Source organism: Xenopus tropicalis, chromosome 3, assembly GCF_000004195.4.
Source record: "Xenopus tropicalis strain Nigerian chromosome 3, UCB_Xtro_10.0, whole genome shotgun sequence".
NCBI classification, from domain to species: Eukaryota; Metazoa; Chordata; class Amphibia; order Anura; family Pipidae; genus Xenopus; species Xenopus tropicalis.
In genome coordinates this window covers 86657200-86675143 of record NC_030679.2, presented here as the reverse complement: position 1 = coordinate 86675143, position 17944 = coordinate 86657200, and the positions used below count along the sequence as shown (strand labels likewise).

Below are 17944 nucleotides of genomic sequence, written 5' to 3'. Positions count from 1 at the left end.
TTTCAGAAATCACTTTTTTAATTTAAAAAAAACATCACAGTGGGAGATGCAAACTTTTTTTTTAATACTTTTCATTTTGTGCATTTAAATCTCCCTTGCAAAGGAAAACACCAAAGGAAAATAAAGAAAATATAACATGGTCTAAAATCTATGGAGCCTGGATTAAGCCAAGAGGCAAAACATGAAAAAAGATTAAATAAGTGGGCTAGATGTTCACCCTTGGATACAGACAAATGGGAAGTAAATGCAGCTTTGAAGGACTCAGAATATAGCAATTTACTATACAAAGACAAGTTCCATAAAACGGCCATGTGTGGAGATGGAAGGGATTTTCACATCACTGTACTGCGCACCAGTCCCGTGCCAATGCGTGTATTTTCCTTCCGGGCCCACACAGGGCCTGGCCTTCCTTACTTCCTTCTGCCAATCTGTGCCATAAGTTGGGCATTGGCTGCTGCTTTTGCCCTCATGTTTTTAGCCTTAGCAATGTCAAACAGGATATTCATAAGATTAGTAGGAACATCAAGTGAAAGTGTGAATTTGGTTCGGCGGTCACTTTTTGCCTTGTTTTGGTAAACTTTTCCCTTCACCTGTGCCTGGGAAAGGTATCTGTAGCGTGCAGCTTGAGGAAATGTCCTTTTCTCTTTCTCATCTTCCTCCTCATCCATTTCCTCCTGGGATAGGGTTTCTCGTGGCTCAAATTCATATTCTCTTTTGCTAAGAACTGAGTTATCCTCAATACTTCTCCTTTTGGCCTCCCCTAAGGCCTCTTTCAGGCAGCTGAAGATGGATTCTGCTTTGTATAACTTGTAATGAAGACTGGATCTAGCCATACACAGCATGAGCAGTAGCAGGAGAAGCCTAGTGTGAGGCATTCTTCTACTCTGCACCTAGAACAAAAGAGAAGCGTGATGACAATCTTATTAATAACTCAGATGTAGTCAGTTATAGTTTCTGTACTTTAAGGTGCAGATATATCAAAATTCACATTAGTTCAGGAAGATTCAATGTTTTCATGTATTAAAAGTTATTACTTTCAAATTCACGCTTTGAACTTTAAATTTTCCACATTTATCAACTCCAATAAAAAATTTCTGCAACTAAAAGTTTGCAAGTTTTTGTAGAATTTCACTTTTTCAAATTCAAAGCTATTTTAAAATTTAAGATTTAAAAAACAAATGTGATTTTGCGGTCTCATTAGAATTGAATAAAAGTAATGTAATTTTAATGTCATTGGTTTTTTTCTCATGATTAAATAGAATTACCTTTTTTTGAGTTTTACAAAGAATCTCCAATTTGATTTTTAATAAATCTGCCTCCCCATGCTTTAGTTAAATATATAAGTACACATGTCATCACATGTACAGTATATGTGTATTGAATCAGTCAGTGTTTGGAGATGTACTAGTTGATATTGAAAAGATCATTTTCATGCTTCCATTTTTGTATAATAAATCTCACTCTCTCAATCAAAACACCCAAAGAGAATTATGGCCTGACAATAATATTTGTAAAATTGTCAAAAAAAATTTGATTAACGAAATGTATTTATTGTACAATAAAACAAACTGGAACTTTACCCTTTTATCCTAGTAAAGTGTGGTTTGTAGTTGCTGCGTGTCACATTGTGCCATATTGCCCTAACATTTTCAAAGGGCATAATTTACCTTAAAGGGATTCTGTCATGGTTTTTATGGTGTTCTATTTACACTATTTACACAGCAAATAATTCACTAAATTCATCTAAATTTTTTTTCTTGAACCAACAAATATATACAGTATATATATATATATATATATATATATATGTAGAACTGCTTTCAGGTAACCTATTGTTTCTCCTACTCCCATGTAACTGGAGGAGTCCCAAGCCAGACTTGGATTTCTTACTATTGAGTGCTGTTCTGATATCTACTGGGAGCTGCTATCTTCCTACCTTCCCATTGTTCTGGGGGGGAGGGGGGATATCCAGGATTCTGCTGGAGAAGCTGTATTAACTGATGTGTTTTATAAAAAAAAAAATATGTTTTCCCATGACATATTTTTAAGCTCAGATCTACTAATAGAACCCCTGACTCACTAATGTGTTCGTTTTTTTTTCTATCCATATTATGTTTACTTATTATGTTACTTTATTAACATTTCAATTTATGTTTAAAATATGTCATAAACACATACAGTTCAAATAAAAAACCATGATTAAAGTTCCCTCGCAACTTTCTTGCAGCCTCAAATGAGAAGGCAACAAAGCATTTCCCAAACAAAAGGACAAATAATTTATTTGCTATTAGAATAAATATAACTTCAGTCACTAAATGCTCTGAAGTAAAAGGCTATTTATTAGGAAAGAATTTAATGGGAAAATATTTGTTAAATGTGACATCTTTTTAGACATGTTTTATGTAACTTAATCTGGAAGTCAGAATCATAGCTAAATGTCTCCATCTAGGGTGTATTTAGTGTACTGTAATGCAGATATTATAATTTGCATTAGTTTGCTGCCTTTTTCTTTTCAGTACTTAAAGGGGTTGATTTGCTAACATAGGTGCTAAATTGCATCAGTGCAGGTACCCATAGAAACCAATCAGGCCATAATATTTATCACTATAAGTAAAAAATGAAGTGAGAATAAAAGCAAATATGTTAGCGATCTGTTTTGCCGTGTGACTTAAATTGTGAGTTGGCACACAAAATACAGAATTGTAATATTCTTTACATTAAAGGAGAACTATACCCCCGGGCACTAAAAGCCCCCATAACTATCACTCCCTAGACCCCCTACCTATCGCATAGTTTTCAAGTTTAAATTCTGTTCCTAACGCTAACTACTAGCTAAAAATCCAGAGTAGCGCAGCAGCTTACCTGGCCGACATCTTCTTACCGACTGAAGACTCTTCGGGTCTCACCGCCGACACAGACCCTGCTTGCGCATGCGCAGTTGAAGTGGATTTCTTGCTACCTCCAACTGAGCAGGTTCGTATCAGTGGAGAGACCCGAAGAGTCTTCAGTTGGTAAGAAGAAGTCGGCCAGGTACGCTGCTGTGCTACTCTGCATTTTTAGCTAGCGGGTAGCGATAGGGACAGTGTTTAAACTAAACAGCTCCTCTTCACCAGTCAACTCTTTTGGCAGAGATTTTGGAGTGAGAGAAAGGTAATTAAAGGGCTTATTAAAGGTGTTTCTTTAAGAATACATTGTTTTGTATATTGGTAAAATAATAAAAAAAAAAAAAACATTGCATGTGTATATATATATTCATAATAAATGCAGCCTACATTTCTGTGATTTTGATCAAATTCTTAAAACATACTACGTTGTTGATTTCACTGTTTTTCCACATCTACTTTAGTTTCTTTTGAAATATAGCTGGGGTGGTGTAACCACTATCTTACTTTATCTCTGGTACAGCTGTAATTAGAACTGCTACTGGCAACACAGCAAAACCACAAACTTGTTTTTGCTAAAAGAACAGAATTTGTACCTTTCAGTGTAACCAACACTTATATGGATAAACAAGTTATTCCCATGGGAATGATTTATTAACATAATACATTCTGAACATTATAAAAAATGAATCAAAGTGCAAGTAGAAATCAGGCTTCAGTGACTAAGGAGATTCATTCATTCATTTATTTGTCTGAATTCTCTAAGGATGAACTGTCTCCAGTATAAATAGAGGGTTCAGTTCAGGGATTTAGATTAAACATTCTTGCAACTGAAACACTCTCTTTAATTAACCAAAAGCAATTCAACAACATTTTACACTGGTTTAGCTTGGAAATCATTCTGTGCAAACCAAGAACAAGAAAGTAATGACAGAACACATGGCATATAGGTTTTTTTTTTTTTGCTTTGGTATCATAAAAATGAAGTAAATCCTACTGCAATAGGTGAGCACAATTTCAGTGTTGGTGACTGTATCTAATAGACAGACTTTTAGTTATTGCTGAACTGATAAAGAAAAATTCTGAAAAGGGACCTTTGGTCCTTGTTTTTCCATTACAAGAGTAAAAAAAACAAAAAGAAAAGAGTATTTTAGTAAATGCAAGAGATATATAACACAAACTATGAAAGCGGCCGCAGGGTTTTGTTACATTATAACAGGGGTGTCAAACTCAATCACATAAGGGGGCCAAAATCTAAAACACAGGCTAAGTCAAGGGCCAAATTTTTTATTAATATACTTAGTAAGATACTAAGGGGTATATTTATCACAATGTGTAAAAAGTGTAGTAAGACATTACCGGTGATGTTGCTCATAGCAGCCAATAGATGCTTTGCTGCTGTTGAAATCTGATTACTGATTGGATGCCTTGGGCAACATTACTGGTAATGCTTCACTCCACTTTTTACACAGCATGATAAATATACCCCTTAGTCTTAGTTACTATGTGAGGAAAATGGAAGTTGATCAGGCTGGATGGTCAGACACACTCACCAAGGGCCACATAAAACAGCCAGGTGGGCCGGATTTGGCCCCCGGGCCTTGTGTTTGACATATATGCATTATAATAATGATTTATGAAAATTTGAGTTTAGAGCTTAAAGGAACTGTAACACTAAAAAATAAAAATGTTTTAAAATAATTAAAATATGATGTACTGTTGCCCTGCACTGGTAAAAGTTGTGTGTTTGCTTCAGAAAGACTACTATAGTTAATAGAAATAGCTGCTGTGTAGCCATGGGGGCAGCCATTTAAATTGAAAAAGGAGAAAAGGCACAGGTTACATAAGAAGATAACAGATAAACTGTGTAGAATACAATGGGAATCTATGCTACTTATCTGTTATCTGCTTAGTAACCTGTGCCTTTTCTCCTTTTTTCAATTTAAATGGCTGCCCCCATGGCTACACAGCAGGGTATTTATATAAACTGCAGTAGTGTTTATGAAGAAAACACACAACCTTTACCAGTGCAGAGCAATAGTATATAATATATTAATTATTTTTATACACTTTCATTTTTTGGTGTTACTGTTCCTTTAATACATAAAAACTCACCTATGTTCTATTCATTCCTTTGGGATTTTTAGAAGCTTACTGTATTTATCAAATTGTGAGTTCTAAATTTCATCCATTGATAAATACCCTTTTAAAAATCCCATAGGAATGAATAGAACATAGGTGAGTTTTTATATATTAAGCTCTAAACTCACATTTTGATAAATCTGCCCCCTAGTTTGTGACTCTTTCTGTACCTATTAAATAATCCCAATGCATTTACATTTTTTTTTCTTTTAAGCCTTTTACATAAAGAATACACTGCTGAAGTACTGAAAGTATTGACAGAAGTTCACCTGAATAGCTAATACATTATAGTGGGATGTGATACTAAGGGGCAGATTTATCTTAAACTAGAGCTTACTAAAGAAAGTCACTAACTTTCTATTTATTCCCACAGGATTTTTAGAAATGTATCTAGCATTGTGAACTCTTATTTTCACCCATTGCTAAAAACACTTCTAAAAATCCTATAGGATTAGAATAGAAATAGAATAGAAAGTGGGTGAGTTTTTCTGTAGTGAGCTCAAATCTTTTTGATAAGCAGTGTGTATTATCCCTAATAAGCCTAATTGGTGCTTGAGCTGTGCTGTTATACAAATGCACTTGAGATAATACAGCACTCTTCAATTATACTACAAAGTAGTGCTTCTGTGTCTTTGTACCACTGAATACTGATAACCCTTGGCAGTATGGTCAGACTATCCCCTATCCCTATCATAATTAATGTTTTTGCTTGAATAATTAGGGTATACTATGAGTATAAACTTCTTGTAGTTTTGGGGAGTTAGAAAAATAACTAGCTGATTCGTTTAGTTTCACAGTGTCCAAGGAAATAAGACAAGACTGCCATTAGTTATCATGGGGCCCCATACCAATAAGTTAGCAGGGCCCTCCTCCAGGGGTCTTCTTGGAACCCACAAAAATGTTTTTTTTGTCTCAGGGGCCCCCTTTGCCATTTGGCCCCAGACCACAGTAGTCCCCTGATGGCAGCCCTGCAGTTATAAGTTTATTTATGACCACTAGGTGCAAATGTAAGTGCAGAGTTGTGTGAGTGAAAATACCATTCAGACCAGTACTTTTGTTTGAAAAGAACCAGTGATCACAGCAAAACTCCAGCTAGAATGTATCAGTCCTAAATGTTGTAATATAGCAGCCACTTTCCAAGAAGTATATACTGCAAATGTTGTTATATGTTAGTGAAGATTAAAAAAACGTTTTGATTATTTTGTCACAATTGCATACCTAAAACCATTTGTGCTAATAATCCCTTATCTCCTGTACATCGTGTCTCTCCCTCAAATCAGAAAGTGTCCTATTATAAATTAATCTGTAATCGTTTTCACACAAATCATAGATGTGCATATTCAGTTCAGCAGCTGTTTAGATGCAGACTTATGGTGATTCACAGCTGAGACACAACCAAATCAACGCAAACTGCGCATTACATGTAAGTATGACTGGAACTATGTTGATTATGACACTTATCACCTTATTTTATCTGTAAGCATGGGTGAATTATTGCATGATAATCTAATCTGCCAAGTACTGAGCATTTTATTGATTTGTTTTGCCGTATACAATTACCAAACTGCCATCTATTATGCATCCACTGCTGTTGTTCATATGCCACTGCTGCTCTCATGTAAATGCATACAAACAACCTAACTAGCTTATAGGCAGAACTCAGATGCAAAATGCTCATTGTTAAACTGTAGTTCTTGGAATTCCGAGCGTCTTTAGTTACTTTTAAGTTGAAGAGTTTGTAGTTAAAGGAGAGATGAAAAGGCATATTTCGTACATCGATACTTAAAAACATCATTAACCTGTGTATAAACTTCTCTGTTAGTCTGGTGTAGAACAAATCAGTACATACCCAACTATATAACAATCAGTTCATTGTAATGGGGGATTTCCATGGTCGTGATGCATGCTATTAATACACATTTAAGCTTATAAACATGCCATTTATTTTACAGTTCAATGTGGTATTGGAGTGAAAGTTTCATAGAAATATTCATCAAATGCTACATTTACATCTTGGGAGAATTATGGATTCTGTTGCAAGCACATAGAAAAAGGAATGCAGATTAAAGGGGTGGTGCACCTTTGAGTTAACTTTTAGTATGATGTAGAGAGATATATTCTGAGACAAATTGAAATTGGTCTTCATTTTCTATTACAGGTATAGGACCTGTTATCCAGAATGCTCGGGACCTGGGGTTTTCCGCATAAGGGGTCTTTCCGTAATTTGGATCTCCTATCTTAAATCTACTGAAAAAATTATTTAAACAGTAATTAAATCCAATAGGAGTGTTTGGGCTCCAATAAGGATTAATAATATCTTAGTTGGGACCAAGTACAAGGTACTGTTTTATTATTACAGAGAAAAAGGAAATAATTTTTAAAAATGTCAATTATTTGATTAAAATGGTAGTCTATGGGAGATGACCTTCCCGTAATTTGGAACTTTCTGGATAATGGGTTTCCGGATAAGGGGTCCGCTACCTGTATTTGTAATGTTTTAGTTATTTCATTTTCCGTTCAGGAGCTCTCCAATTTAAAGGTTCAGCAGCTATTTGGATCCTAGGGTCCAAGCTACCTTGGCAGCCAGGGAGTGGTTTGGAGGAGAGACAGGTATATGAATGGGAGAGGGCCTGAATTATAAGAAAGTAAAAAAAAATGTAGCCTCACAGAGCAACAGTTTTTTTGCTGCCGGGGTCAGTGACCCCAATTTAAATACTGCAAAGAGTCAAAAGAAGAAGGCAAATAAATGTAAAAACTATGAAAAATAAATAATGAAGACCAGTTGAAAAGTTGCTTAGAACTGGCAATTCTATAACATACTAAAAGTTAACTTGAAGGTGAACCACCCCTTTAATGTAGAAGAATTGTGGATACTAATTTAAAAACTTCCCCAAACATTGCACTGTTCAGGTTAGTGAATTTGTGAAAGGGAGGCATGTGGTTTGGTGTGCTTAGCTGTGAGATGCATATTATATGGTGGTATATATCTTACAATACCAACCATGGCACTTATTTATAAACTCTGATGAATACAACACAGCCTGGATTTGGCAGCATTGTATTCATGAGGGAATGGCAGGGGGAGGAACATAAGAATACCTAATCCTGCCCCCACCCACACACTTGCATGTCATTTAGATTACTGCAGAATGGCCTCTATTATATATAAGCATTTCTGAAATATGTTATTGCCATTTCCTATAGATCCAAGTTAAGCAAGCAATTTTTTATGTCCAAATTTATGAGACGGAAGCTTTTACTCGATGGTAATGAAGCTAGCAAAAATCCATATTTATGGCAACAAATCCTACTGGGTTTTAATATTTAAATGTTTTAGTTGCTGTAGGGCACACTGCTCAGAATTACCCTTTACCCAAGGCTGTATTTAGGTCCACTGCTACCCTAGGCACTGGAATTAAATGCACACCCAGTCAACACAGTGTGCATGTGATATCACTTCCAGCCACACATGACGTCACTTCCCAGCAGTGACTGGGGGGCTGATTTTTTTTCTTAAAGCAAAGACAATCAATTATATAGGCACATGCCCTCAGTGCCTCTATATAAATACGTCCCTCCCATTACCAACAAAACCAGATAATACCTGTCTCTGTAAGGTGATAGTAATGTTCTAAATTAGAATGCAAATAAGAACCAGGCATGTGGCAGAAATTAAGAAAGAACCAAATGGTCCATTTAATTTGCTTGACAGACTACAGGGGCTAGTGAATTTGTAACCCGTTTCCTATATTGGCAAATATTGCCACAAGCCCCTTATAGGTATGTCCCTTCCTGAATGTACATTCGATTTCCCCCACCCAGCTGTGCTCACACTCCCACCTGTACATGGATACAGCAATTAGGCAGGCTGCACATTCCTCATTTAAATACTTTTCTCTTTCCAATGATCAACATTATTAGAATAGCTTCTAATTAAGAGCATGAGGAAACACTGTTTTCCTATCGTAGATAACAAATGAGATAAAACTTCATACTACTAATATCATGGGAGTGGAATGATTTTACACAATGCTTATGCATATCTATAATTATGTAACAAGCAGTATATTTATAGAATAGTAGATAATTAACTGCTGAACATTGTTTATTTTTTAATCACGTGTGCAAGTTCCTAATATATCATGTGATATAGATGTGCTCAAATACCAAACTATCACAAAAAAGTACAGTTCTTCACTCTGCTTAATGACATGATTGTACAAGTACTAGTTTATATTGGAGAAAATAGCACCATAACTAACTCTATTTATAGATTTAGATCTCAATATTTGTAAAAAATTATGTATTAGTTAAATCATTTTGAAAGTCCCCAATTATAAACGAATGCCTTCTGCTTCCTTTCTATTAATAAGAGGTGTGGTTTATAAAGCATGGCTGTCTATTCAAATGCATCCTACCTTGATCTCTCACACCCATATTTATGAACTAGGTTTACAAGTAGGAACTAGGTTTACCCTTCTTCAGGCCTTTACTTTGTGCTGGTGGTGGAGGGTTTCCTGAAGAACCTCACAGACTTTTGTTCTATTTGCAGTTGGCAGTGCTGCATTCAGTGAAGTCTACTGATATGTAACTTGGGCCCCTCTAGAATGTCCCCTAGCTTGTTTATCAGTGAGACACACAAGCTAGGCAAATACCCAATGAAATTTTGCTAGCTAACACATGGCCCAGGCAAAGGAAACACAAAACAATGATGTATTTGATCTAAGTGTCCATCAGAGTCTGACTCTTGATTCTGCTTCAGAAGAAACAAATGTATAAGACATGACAGGGTTTGACACAAAGGGAGGGTATCCAAACTAACACTGATGCACAGGTAGTCACAATAAATGGAGTAAGATTCCCATCTACATGGTATATAGAGTTTGTGTGGCTCCTTTAATGTTTTGTGTTACAGTCTATGACATTTGCCTATCATATGCACTATCATTAAAGGAATGTGTGAATTGTATATTGTGCAGCAGCATATCATTTTTAGCTAGCAATTAAAACAATACTAAAGTTTAAATTTAAGACTAAAGAATTGATTAAAGTATACTTAAAATTGATTTGTACAGTAGGTGAACTTCACCTTAAACTAAATTGGAGGAAAGTGGCAACCCTCTGTGCACCTTATATACAAAGAGCTATTTTGTTTCTGAAATGTAAAAAGCCAATGGGCGAAATTCATTAGAAGGGACATCATTGGTGACCAGATGGAGGGTATGCTGAATTGAGATGCCAGCATTCAATTAGCCTCTTATACAATGCCCCAGTTTGGCATAGGCCTGTGGTGCTTAGTGCCGTAATGTTTTGTGCTTAATTCACTTCTAGAAGTGATGGGATTTAAGTTTATATTACTCTTTACTGCTGGGATTAAGTTTACATTGGAATTATTTCATATTCAGATTCTATTTTTCCAGAAACCATAGAAATTTGTGTAAAGTAGAATTTATTTTTAGCTTTACATTTACGCCGGAACCAGTATTAAATGTATGTTTACCAATGCAAGGAGTCTGACTGGTAAAATGGGAGAGCTGGACGTACTGGCGTTGGAGCGGAAATATGATGTGATTGGTGTTGCTGAAACTTGGTTGAAAGAGTCTCATGACTGGGCAGTTAATATTGGGGGGTATACATTGTTTCATAGGGACAGGGGCAATAGAAAAGGAGGAGGAGTGTGTCTGTTCATTAAGCAGGAATTAAAAGCAAATATTAAGGAGGAAGTGATGGGGGTAACAGAGGGAGCTGAATCCTTATGGGTTGAGCTTCTCACAGATAGTAAAGAATCTATCAAACTAATTGTAGGGGTATGCTATAGACCCCCTAATGTAAGCGAAGAGGAGGAGGCTCAGCTCCTGTTGCAAATAGAAAAGGCTGCTAGTTTGGGGCAAGTGATAATAATGGGGGATTTTAATTACAATTAAACAAGGCACCTGGGCCAGATGGAATACACCCTTGGGTACTGAGAGAGCTAGGGGCAGAATTGCAGTGGCCCTTGTTTCTGATATTCTCAGACTCGCTTTCATCAGGTATGGTAACTAGGGATTGGAAGAAGGCGAATGTCATTCCCATATTTAAAAAGGGAGTAAGATCTCAGCCTGGCAATTATAGGCCTGTAAGTCTGACATCCATGGTGGGCAAGTTATTTGAAGGCTTGTTAAGGGATCACATTCAAAATGATGTAGTGGAGAATGCTATTATGAGCAGTAATCAGCATGGCTTTATGAAGGACAGGTCATGTCAGACCAATTTAATTGCTTTTTATGATGAGGTAAGTAAGAAGCTGGACAGTGGGGATGCAGTAGATATAATCTTTTTGGATTTTGCCAAAGCATTTGATACCGTTCCCCACAAACGACTGCTTTCTAAGCTAAGGTCTATTGGTCTTAGTGAAGTCGTTTGCACATGGATAGAAAACTGGGTACAGAGGGTGGTTGTTAATGGCACATTCTCTACTTGGAATAAGGTTCTCAGTGGGGTCCCTCAGGGTTCCGTACTAGGTCCACTTTTGTTTAATTTGTTCATAAATGACTTAGGGGAGGGTATTATAAGTAATGTATCAGTGTTTGCAGATGACACAAAACTCTGCAGACCAGTCAATTCTATCCAGGATGTGGCATCCTTGCAGCAGGATCTTGACCAACTGGCAATCTGGGCAGCTAAGTGGCAGATGAGATTTAATGTGGATAAATGTAAGGCCATGCACCTGGGATGTAAAAATATGCAAGCCCCGTATACCCTTAATGGGACTGCACTAGGCAAATCCATAATGGAGAAGGACCTTGGAGTCCTTGTAGATAATAAACTTGGCTGTAGCAAGCAATGCCAGGCAGCAGCTGCAAGGGCAAACAAGGCTTTGAGCTGTATTAAAAGGGGTATAGATTCACGGGAGAAGGGGGTTATTCTTCCCCTTTACAGAGCGCTGGTAAGGCCCCATCTAGAATATGCTGTCCAGTTTTGGTCTCCAGTGCTCAAACGGGACATTATTGAGTTAGAGAGGGTCCAGAGAAGGGCAACTAAGCTGGTAAAGGGTATGGAAAGTCTCAGTTATGAAGAAAGACTGGCCGAGTTGGGTCTGTTTACACTAGAGAAGAGGCGCTTAAGTTTAGTTTTAAAAAGACTGAGGGAGGATTCTCTTCGGAGGAAATCAGGGAGGGGATTCCAAATGTAAGGGGCAGCAAGGCAGAAAGGTTTAAGGTGGGAAACAGCAGTTGCAGTGGGGGGGGGCGCAACCAAGTGGTTGCTCTGTGAGGAAAGGCTGAATTGTCATTAGCTATCATATTATGTATATCTTTATGGTTACACCCGATTATATGAAGCACATAATAAATTAACCTGATGCAGGTTTATGTATTAATATGATCAACACAACACTAAAACAATGCAGACATATGTATGTTGCCATTCACTACATCAACATTCTTCTTCATCTGTATTCTCTTTTTTTGGTGCAGTCATGTCCACTAAGGTAGATATATCTACCTTTCTATATATACAGGCAGCACTGTGGCTCAGTCGGTAGTACTGCTGCCTTGAAGCTGGGGTCCTGGGGCACTATCTGCATGTAGGTAGTATGTTCTCCCCATGTTTCCTCTGACACTCCAAAAACATACAAGCTTCTAACTAAAGAGACCATAGTGTGTGTATGAATGTGATAGGGACCTTAGATTATAAACTCGACTGAAGGATGTAAAATTTTTATAAAGTGCTGCAGAATTGTGTCAGTGCTATTTAAATAACAGAAAATAAGTTTTTATTTCATTGTTTTCATTTGCTTGATCTTTTCAAGCTAGTTAGATCAGTTGATTAATCAGTTGAGTTAAATTAGTTAAATGAAAAGGGAAGTTATAACCAAAAGGATTAGTGATTAAAGTACATGAGTGAGTACATGCCAGCTGAACCTGGTGGTTGCCAGTCCCATGGAAACAGAGACATATTCCTAAAATGTTTGCTGTTCAGTAGATGCTTTTCTGAGTCAAGATCGTTTACTTGACTTTGCAATGGACTCCAGTAACCAACAGCAACCAGTCAGATGTTTATCCTATTACTCTAATGCAATACACTACCATATGAAAACAGCTGATTGGTTGTTTTAGGGTGCTGTACCTGGAGCACACTGTGCACCTGTTAAACCCATCTAATGCCCATCTTCCCATAGCTTGCAGCTATCACACAAGTGCTTTCCTATTTGTTCCTGTGGAACTCTGTCCCTGTATTTATCTAGAGCTTAACTGCTTGAAAGCTGTTCAGATAAAAAGCATGTTATAAAGTTCACAATTATACAAGTAAAAATCTCTTATCTTGCTAGTGACCTAAATGCAGGAAACTACAATAGATATGCAGGTACCATGAATCCCTTCCATTTTATAGAAAATACCAGCAAATAAAACATTTTAGTTGAGGAGACAAATTCATAATTTGTATGGCAAGCAGACGGAATTCTGGGAAAACAACCCAGGAGTGCTATTAAGATGTCCATTTACATGGCATATTCTCAAGGCTGAAGCTCACCCGCTGGGTTTTAAAGCACAGCAGAACTGATCTGTAACTGGAAATAATACTACCCTAGTTTGCAGTGGGTGGGCTTGATGGTAGTCTATGTAAATGTATTAAACCCAGCGGAATATCATATATTCAAGATGCTATCAATGTGAAAAAAAACCCTCTAGATTTGGGTTTGCAGATGTTACATCATGCCTATTTATATATGTGCAGGTTGTTATCCCTTCTAACATTTACCAGTCTCTTTCTCATGTATGGGGCACTAGTTTGAGTTACTAGTGAAATCCTTCCTTAGGCCCCTTTGCTATGTGGAAGATTAATCACAGTACGAGTTTGAATCCTGAAATGGGTTAAATTTGGATTAGATACGATAATTTCACGAAAATGCTTACGAAAAAATGGTAATATTGTATTGGCGATCCGAAAGTCAAGAAATTTTTGTATCCGAACGGTCGTAAACAACGGGAATACCTTTCTTTGATCCTTCTGTGCATGTTTTTGGAAGCCTCCCATAGGACTCAATGGCACTCTGCAACTCCAACCTGGCTCAAGGAAAGTCACGATAACGAAGCTTTTATGAATCTGAAACTTTTGTACTTGTTGCAACAAATATGATTTAGTTGCATAAAATTTGTCGCGAAGTACGAAAAAGTTGTGCAAATAAACGAAATAAAAAAACGCAGAAAATACTAATTTTTTGTATTCGGAAGCAATCGTACTTTGATAAATGTGCCCCTATGTGTTGGTGGAGGCCAGGTAGGGTTGAAGAATCCCACAGAGGTTTGTGCATTTGCAGTCGGCAGTACTGCATTCTATGAAGGCTACTGATGTGCAAAACTTAAATGTTAACATGAGAAAGGGGGAGTGTGTGGAGATATTGTCCCTGCTACCCTTGGATGAGGTCATAGACGTAAAAGATGATGACAAAAAAAAAACCCAGCAAGAAAGAGGACGACAAAAAGAAACGTTATAGGAAGCTGCCCAAAGCATTTGGCAGATGGCTCAGAGCCATTTGCATCCTAGCCTGCATTACTGGGGAGAAGAGCCATGACAAGTGCTGGGGTTTCTTTTGCTATTTGTATGGGAAATGGGAGGCGTTTTGGATATATAGGGGGCTAGCTTGGTGGTGGTATGATGAGCAGTTCTGCCAAAGGCTCGCCGCCAACCCACACGAAAAATTATATATCCACAGCACACAGTTTAAGGGCTAGTTCAAATATGGAAATTAGTTTCCAGGTGCAACCTGCCCCGGACCCTGCACTCAGTTGAAAAAACTCACGGCCAACCCAACCATGAGGTGGGAACAGATGAATATTAGCCTCTGGCTCAAGCTAATGATGGCCCAGAAGTCAAACCCCTTTCAGAGGGGCACTGGGGGATTTCATCAAGGCGCTACCTCAACCACAACTAAGCCCAGATATTGCTGGCAGTTCAACGAGGGCCAATGTAAATGGGAGGCATTGTTAAAGTTCTGACATGAGTGCTCCAGATGCAGGGTAAAATGACAGGAAAGGCAGGTGATGCTGCAAAGGGGGAGGGCCCAGTAAAACTAAGCATGATGCAGCGGTGGCTTGACCACTATGGCAGACAGGAGGATGTGGTCTTGCTGGAGATGGGGTTCTGGGAGTGTTTCAGGATCCCCTTTAGGGTACTGGAGAGGGGAGCAGGTTCTATGCAGTTTGAAGCCAGCCAGTCAGCCAAGCAACCCCCTGAGGTGGTGCAGGAAAAACTCGCCAAGGAGGTGAAGCTGGGCAGGATGGCAAGCCTCTTCTGTGACCTGCCCCTGGCCAACATGAGGGTGTCCCTGCTGGGGGTGGAACTTACAGTAACAGTTACATGAAAATAAAGTAGTATATTTGTACTCTAAACTGAGTTGCTTTAAAACATTGTTTCTGGTGATCCGGAGTGCCTGCCTGTATTTCCACTGTTAATATTCCCATTCCCATACCTAAATTGCAAATTTCAGCCCTAAGTAATGCAGACCTAGTACCTTATGGTGCATACACTGGCCAATCATGGGTGAGGTGAAGTGTATGCAAGTAGTCATAAACATGTATAATTCCACAATTGTTTGGACTAACAGCCTGATAGACTGGCACTGCAGAAAGTGAAGAGGAGTTGTGGTATGTTTGCTGATATACCATGCACCTGCCGACACAGTGCATACATGCCAAGATGGTCCAAAATCAGCTAAGTGCCCAACAAAATATAGGCATTTAGGGTCAGCTTAACTATCTAATTTATATGCACATATTATATTGTAGTTTGATCTTTATTCTGTCATATGTATGACTAAACACAGAATGCATAGGAACAGCATTGAAAATTGTGTCCCAACTAAAGTAGATAAAACTTGGAGGCAAAAACGAAAGCAATTGCAATTTAGTTTTCTTCAGCCGACGTTCATTATATATGCAAATCCAAAGTGACTCACTGCAGTCAGAACATGTGATGAAATTTCAATAATCAGCCAGTAAGCAGTTTTTCTGAATGAAATTCTACTGCGATTCGTTTTAATTTTCCCTCATTTACAGAGTGCTAAATTTAAAGTACCGAAGTACAGTTACTGTAGGGAGTTAATACACATTCAGTTCCTGACCTAAAGTTTATTTATAGTGGCATATTCATTGGTTACTTAGGTACACTACCAGATAAACGTACATAGCAACAATATTGTGATCACAAGAGAATACTAGATGCTGCTGTGGAAATGCAGTGCTTGTAAACTATACATTCTGTGTATATATGTGTAAAAAATGCATACAATTAATGTTTAACAATAAGCAAATAAAAAAGATCTTATAAAGTGTATTACTGTTGTTGAAATTCAACTGCCAGAGAATCACTTTACAATCACGGTCTGTGTAGGTTATAATTTTATAACATGTTAAATAGCCCCATATGGGAATGTTCTCATATTCAGTTTTAATTACTTCCCACGATCACTAATTCCCCAATGAATTATATCTAGAGTCATCTATCCATTGGCATGACATTACATTAGCTGCACTGGTTTACTGACCAGCAAAAGTCATGTTCAAATTGCAATAATGTTGTCTACTTTGCAATTCTACAAAATCAATAAACTTATTATGCAACTGCAAACACATGCTCTCATTCCTTTCTAGCAATGCAAATTCATTTCCAGTGAAACCAAAATTCCTCTTTTAAAATAGTGCTTGGTTCATGAATGACATTACATTTTATGTTGTGGTTTTGTATCAAAATCTGTTGTGATTATAATTACAAATCTGACTATATTCAAAATGTTTCATGCTGTTACTAGTGCAACTGCAAATGATATTGTGAAATAAAAACTCAATTAGAATAAAATGAAATAAACTAATAAAATAAACCTATTTTATTTCACAGTGTAGCCTTAGAGCAACACCAAAGAAGCTTCACTAACAGAAAATCAGCTTGTGAGGGCAGGTGCACTTGTATTTTGTTTGTGGCAGACTTTAGGTACCCTGCCTCTAGACTAATATAAATCACACATTTTTGGCAAACTGCATAACTTTAAAATAGATGGGTAAGAAGATGAAAAAAATACAAGTAATTCAAAATTCTGTGGAGAGAAAGAGGATTATCAATGGGAGAAAGGTTGGGTCTAGGTGGTCTTCAAAATAAGTGGCAGTAATGTGACTACTCACCTGAATGTGGCAGTGCTGATGAATGGAGCTCCCTTCTCTGTGTCTCTTAGGATAAAGAACGCATCAGGAAGCTTGCTTCTGACTTGAAAGTCTGTTCCCTCCCTCACTCCCCCTTCATTCTTTATGGAAAGGGGCTCTGGTTTTTTCTCTATGGAAACGCTCCCCCTGTACACATAGGAAATGTAGTAATCACAAGATCTATTAATAATTTCATAGCAAATACCTGATTTGATTACAGAAGAAATAAAAAAACATAAGATTCCCTCATTGATTAAAGAAAGCTAGATACCATTCAGAAAGTGCTGCAATATAGAATTCTTGTACACGAGGCAAAGACAACAGGTTGAATTAGAAATCCCAGCATGGTCAGTCAGCTACAAGGAGTACATTTAGTTTTAACAAAATTTAGTTCTAAAATTACTGGGAATGGGGGCTAGATGTTTTCTATTTGACAACAAATGGCATTGCTAATCTCTAAAGACTACAAAAGACTAAATGCCAACTTTCAGTACAGCAAGTAGTAAAAAGTAACACATTATGGCAAAAGAGCTCCTTTACCCATACATATTTTTTTGGAAAGGGGATATAATAACCTGCCATAGACAGCATGCATCTCAATCAAGCAAATAGGAAATTGTTATTTTCAGAGGCAGGTATTTACAGTATATCATTGAGATGACTTCATTTATTCATTACATCTTTATCCATATACTTATAATATAATGCAGGTGCAGAAGGTTACAATACACTCATGAAAAGTCCATT

General features: G+C 37.4%; 1 protein-coding gene across 1 annotated transcript; it reads right to left on the bottom strand.

Annotated features, from left to right (window-relative positions):
- On the bottom strand, positions 1–17315 carry ucn3 (urocortin 3). Its single transcript, XM_018092749.2, has 2 exons — positions 17180–17315; positions 1–890 (listed from the first exon to the last, which is right to left on the bottom strand). The coding sequence occupies exon 2, from the start codon at positions 873–875 to the stop codon at positions 411–413; it is 465 nt and encodes a 154-aa protein (XP_017948238.1). The 5' UTR covers positions 876–890; positions 17180–17315; the 3' UTR covers positions 1–410.
- Between the last annotated feature and the right edge of the window lie 629 nt (positions 17316–17944).

Bases quoted from the DNA above. Each gene is read 5' to 3' on its own strand.
- ucn3 (XM_018092749.2), bottom strand. From the start codon at position 875: ATGCCTCACACTAGGCTTCTCCTGCTACTGCTCATGCTGTGTATGGCT.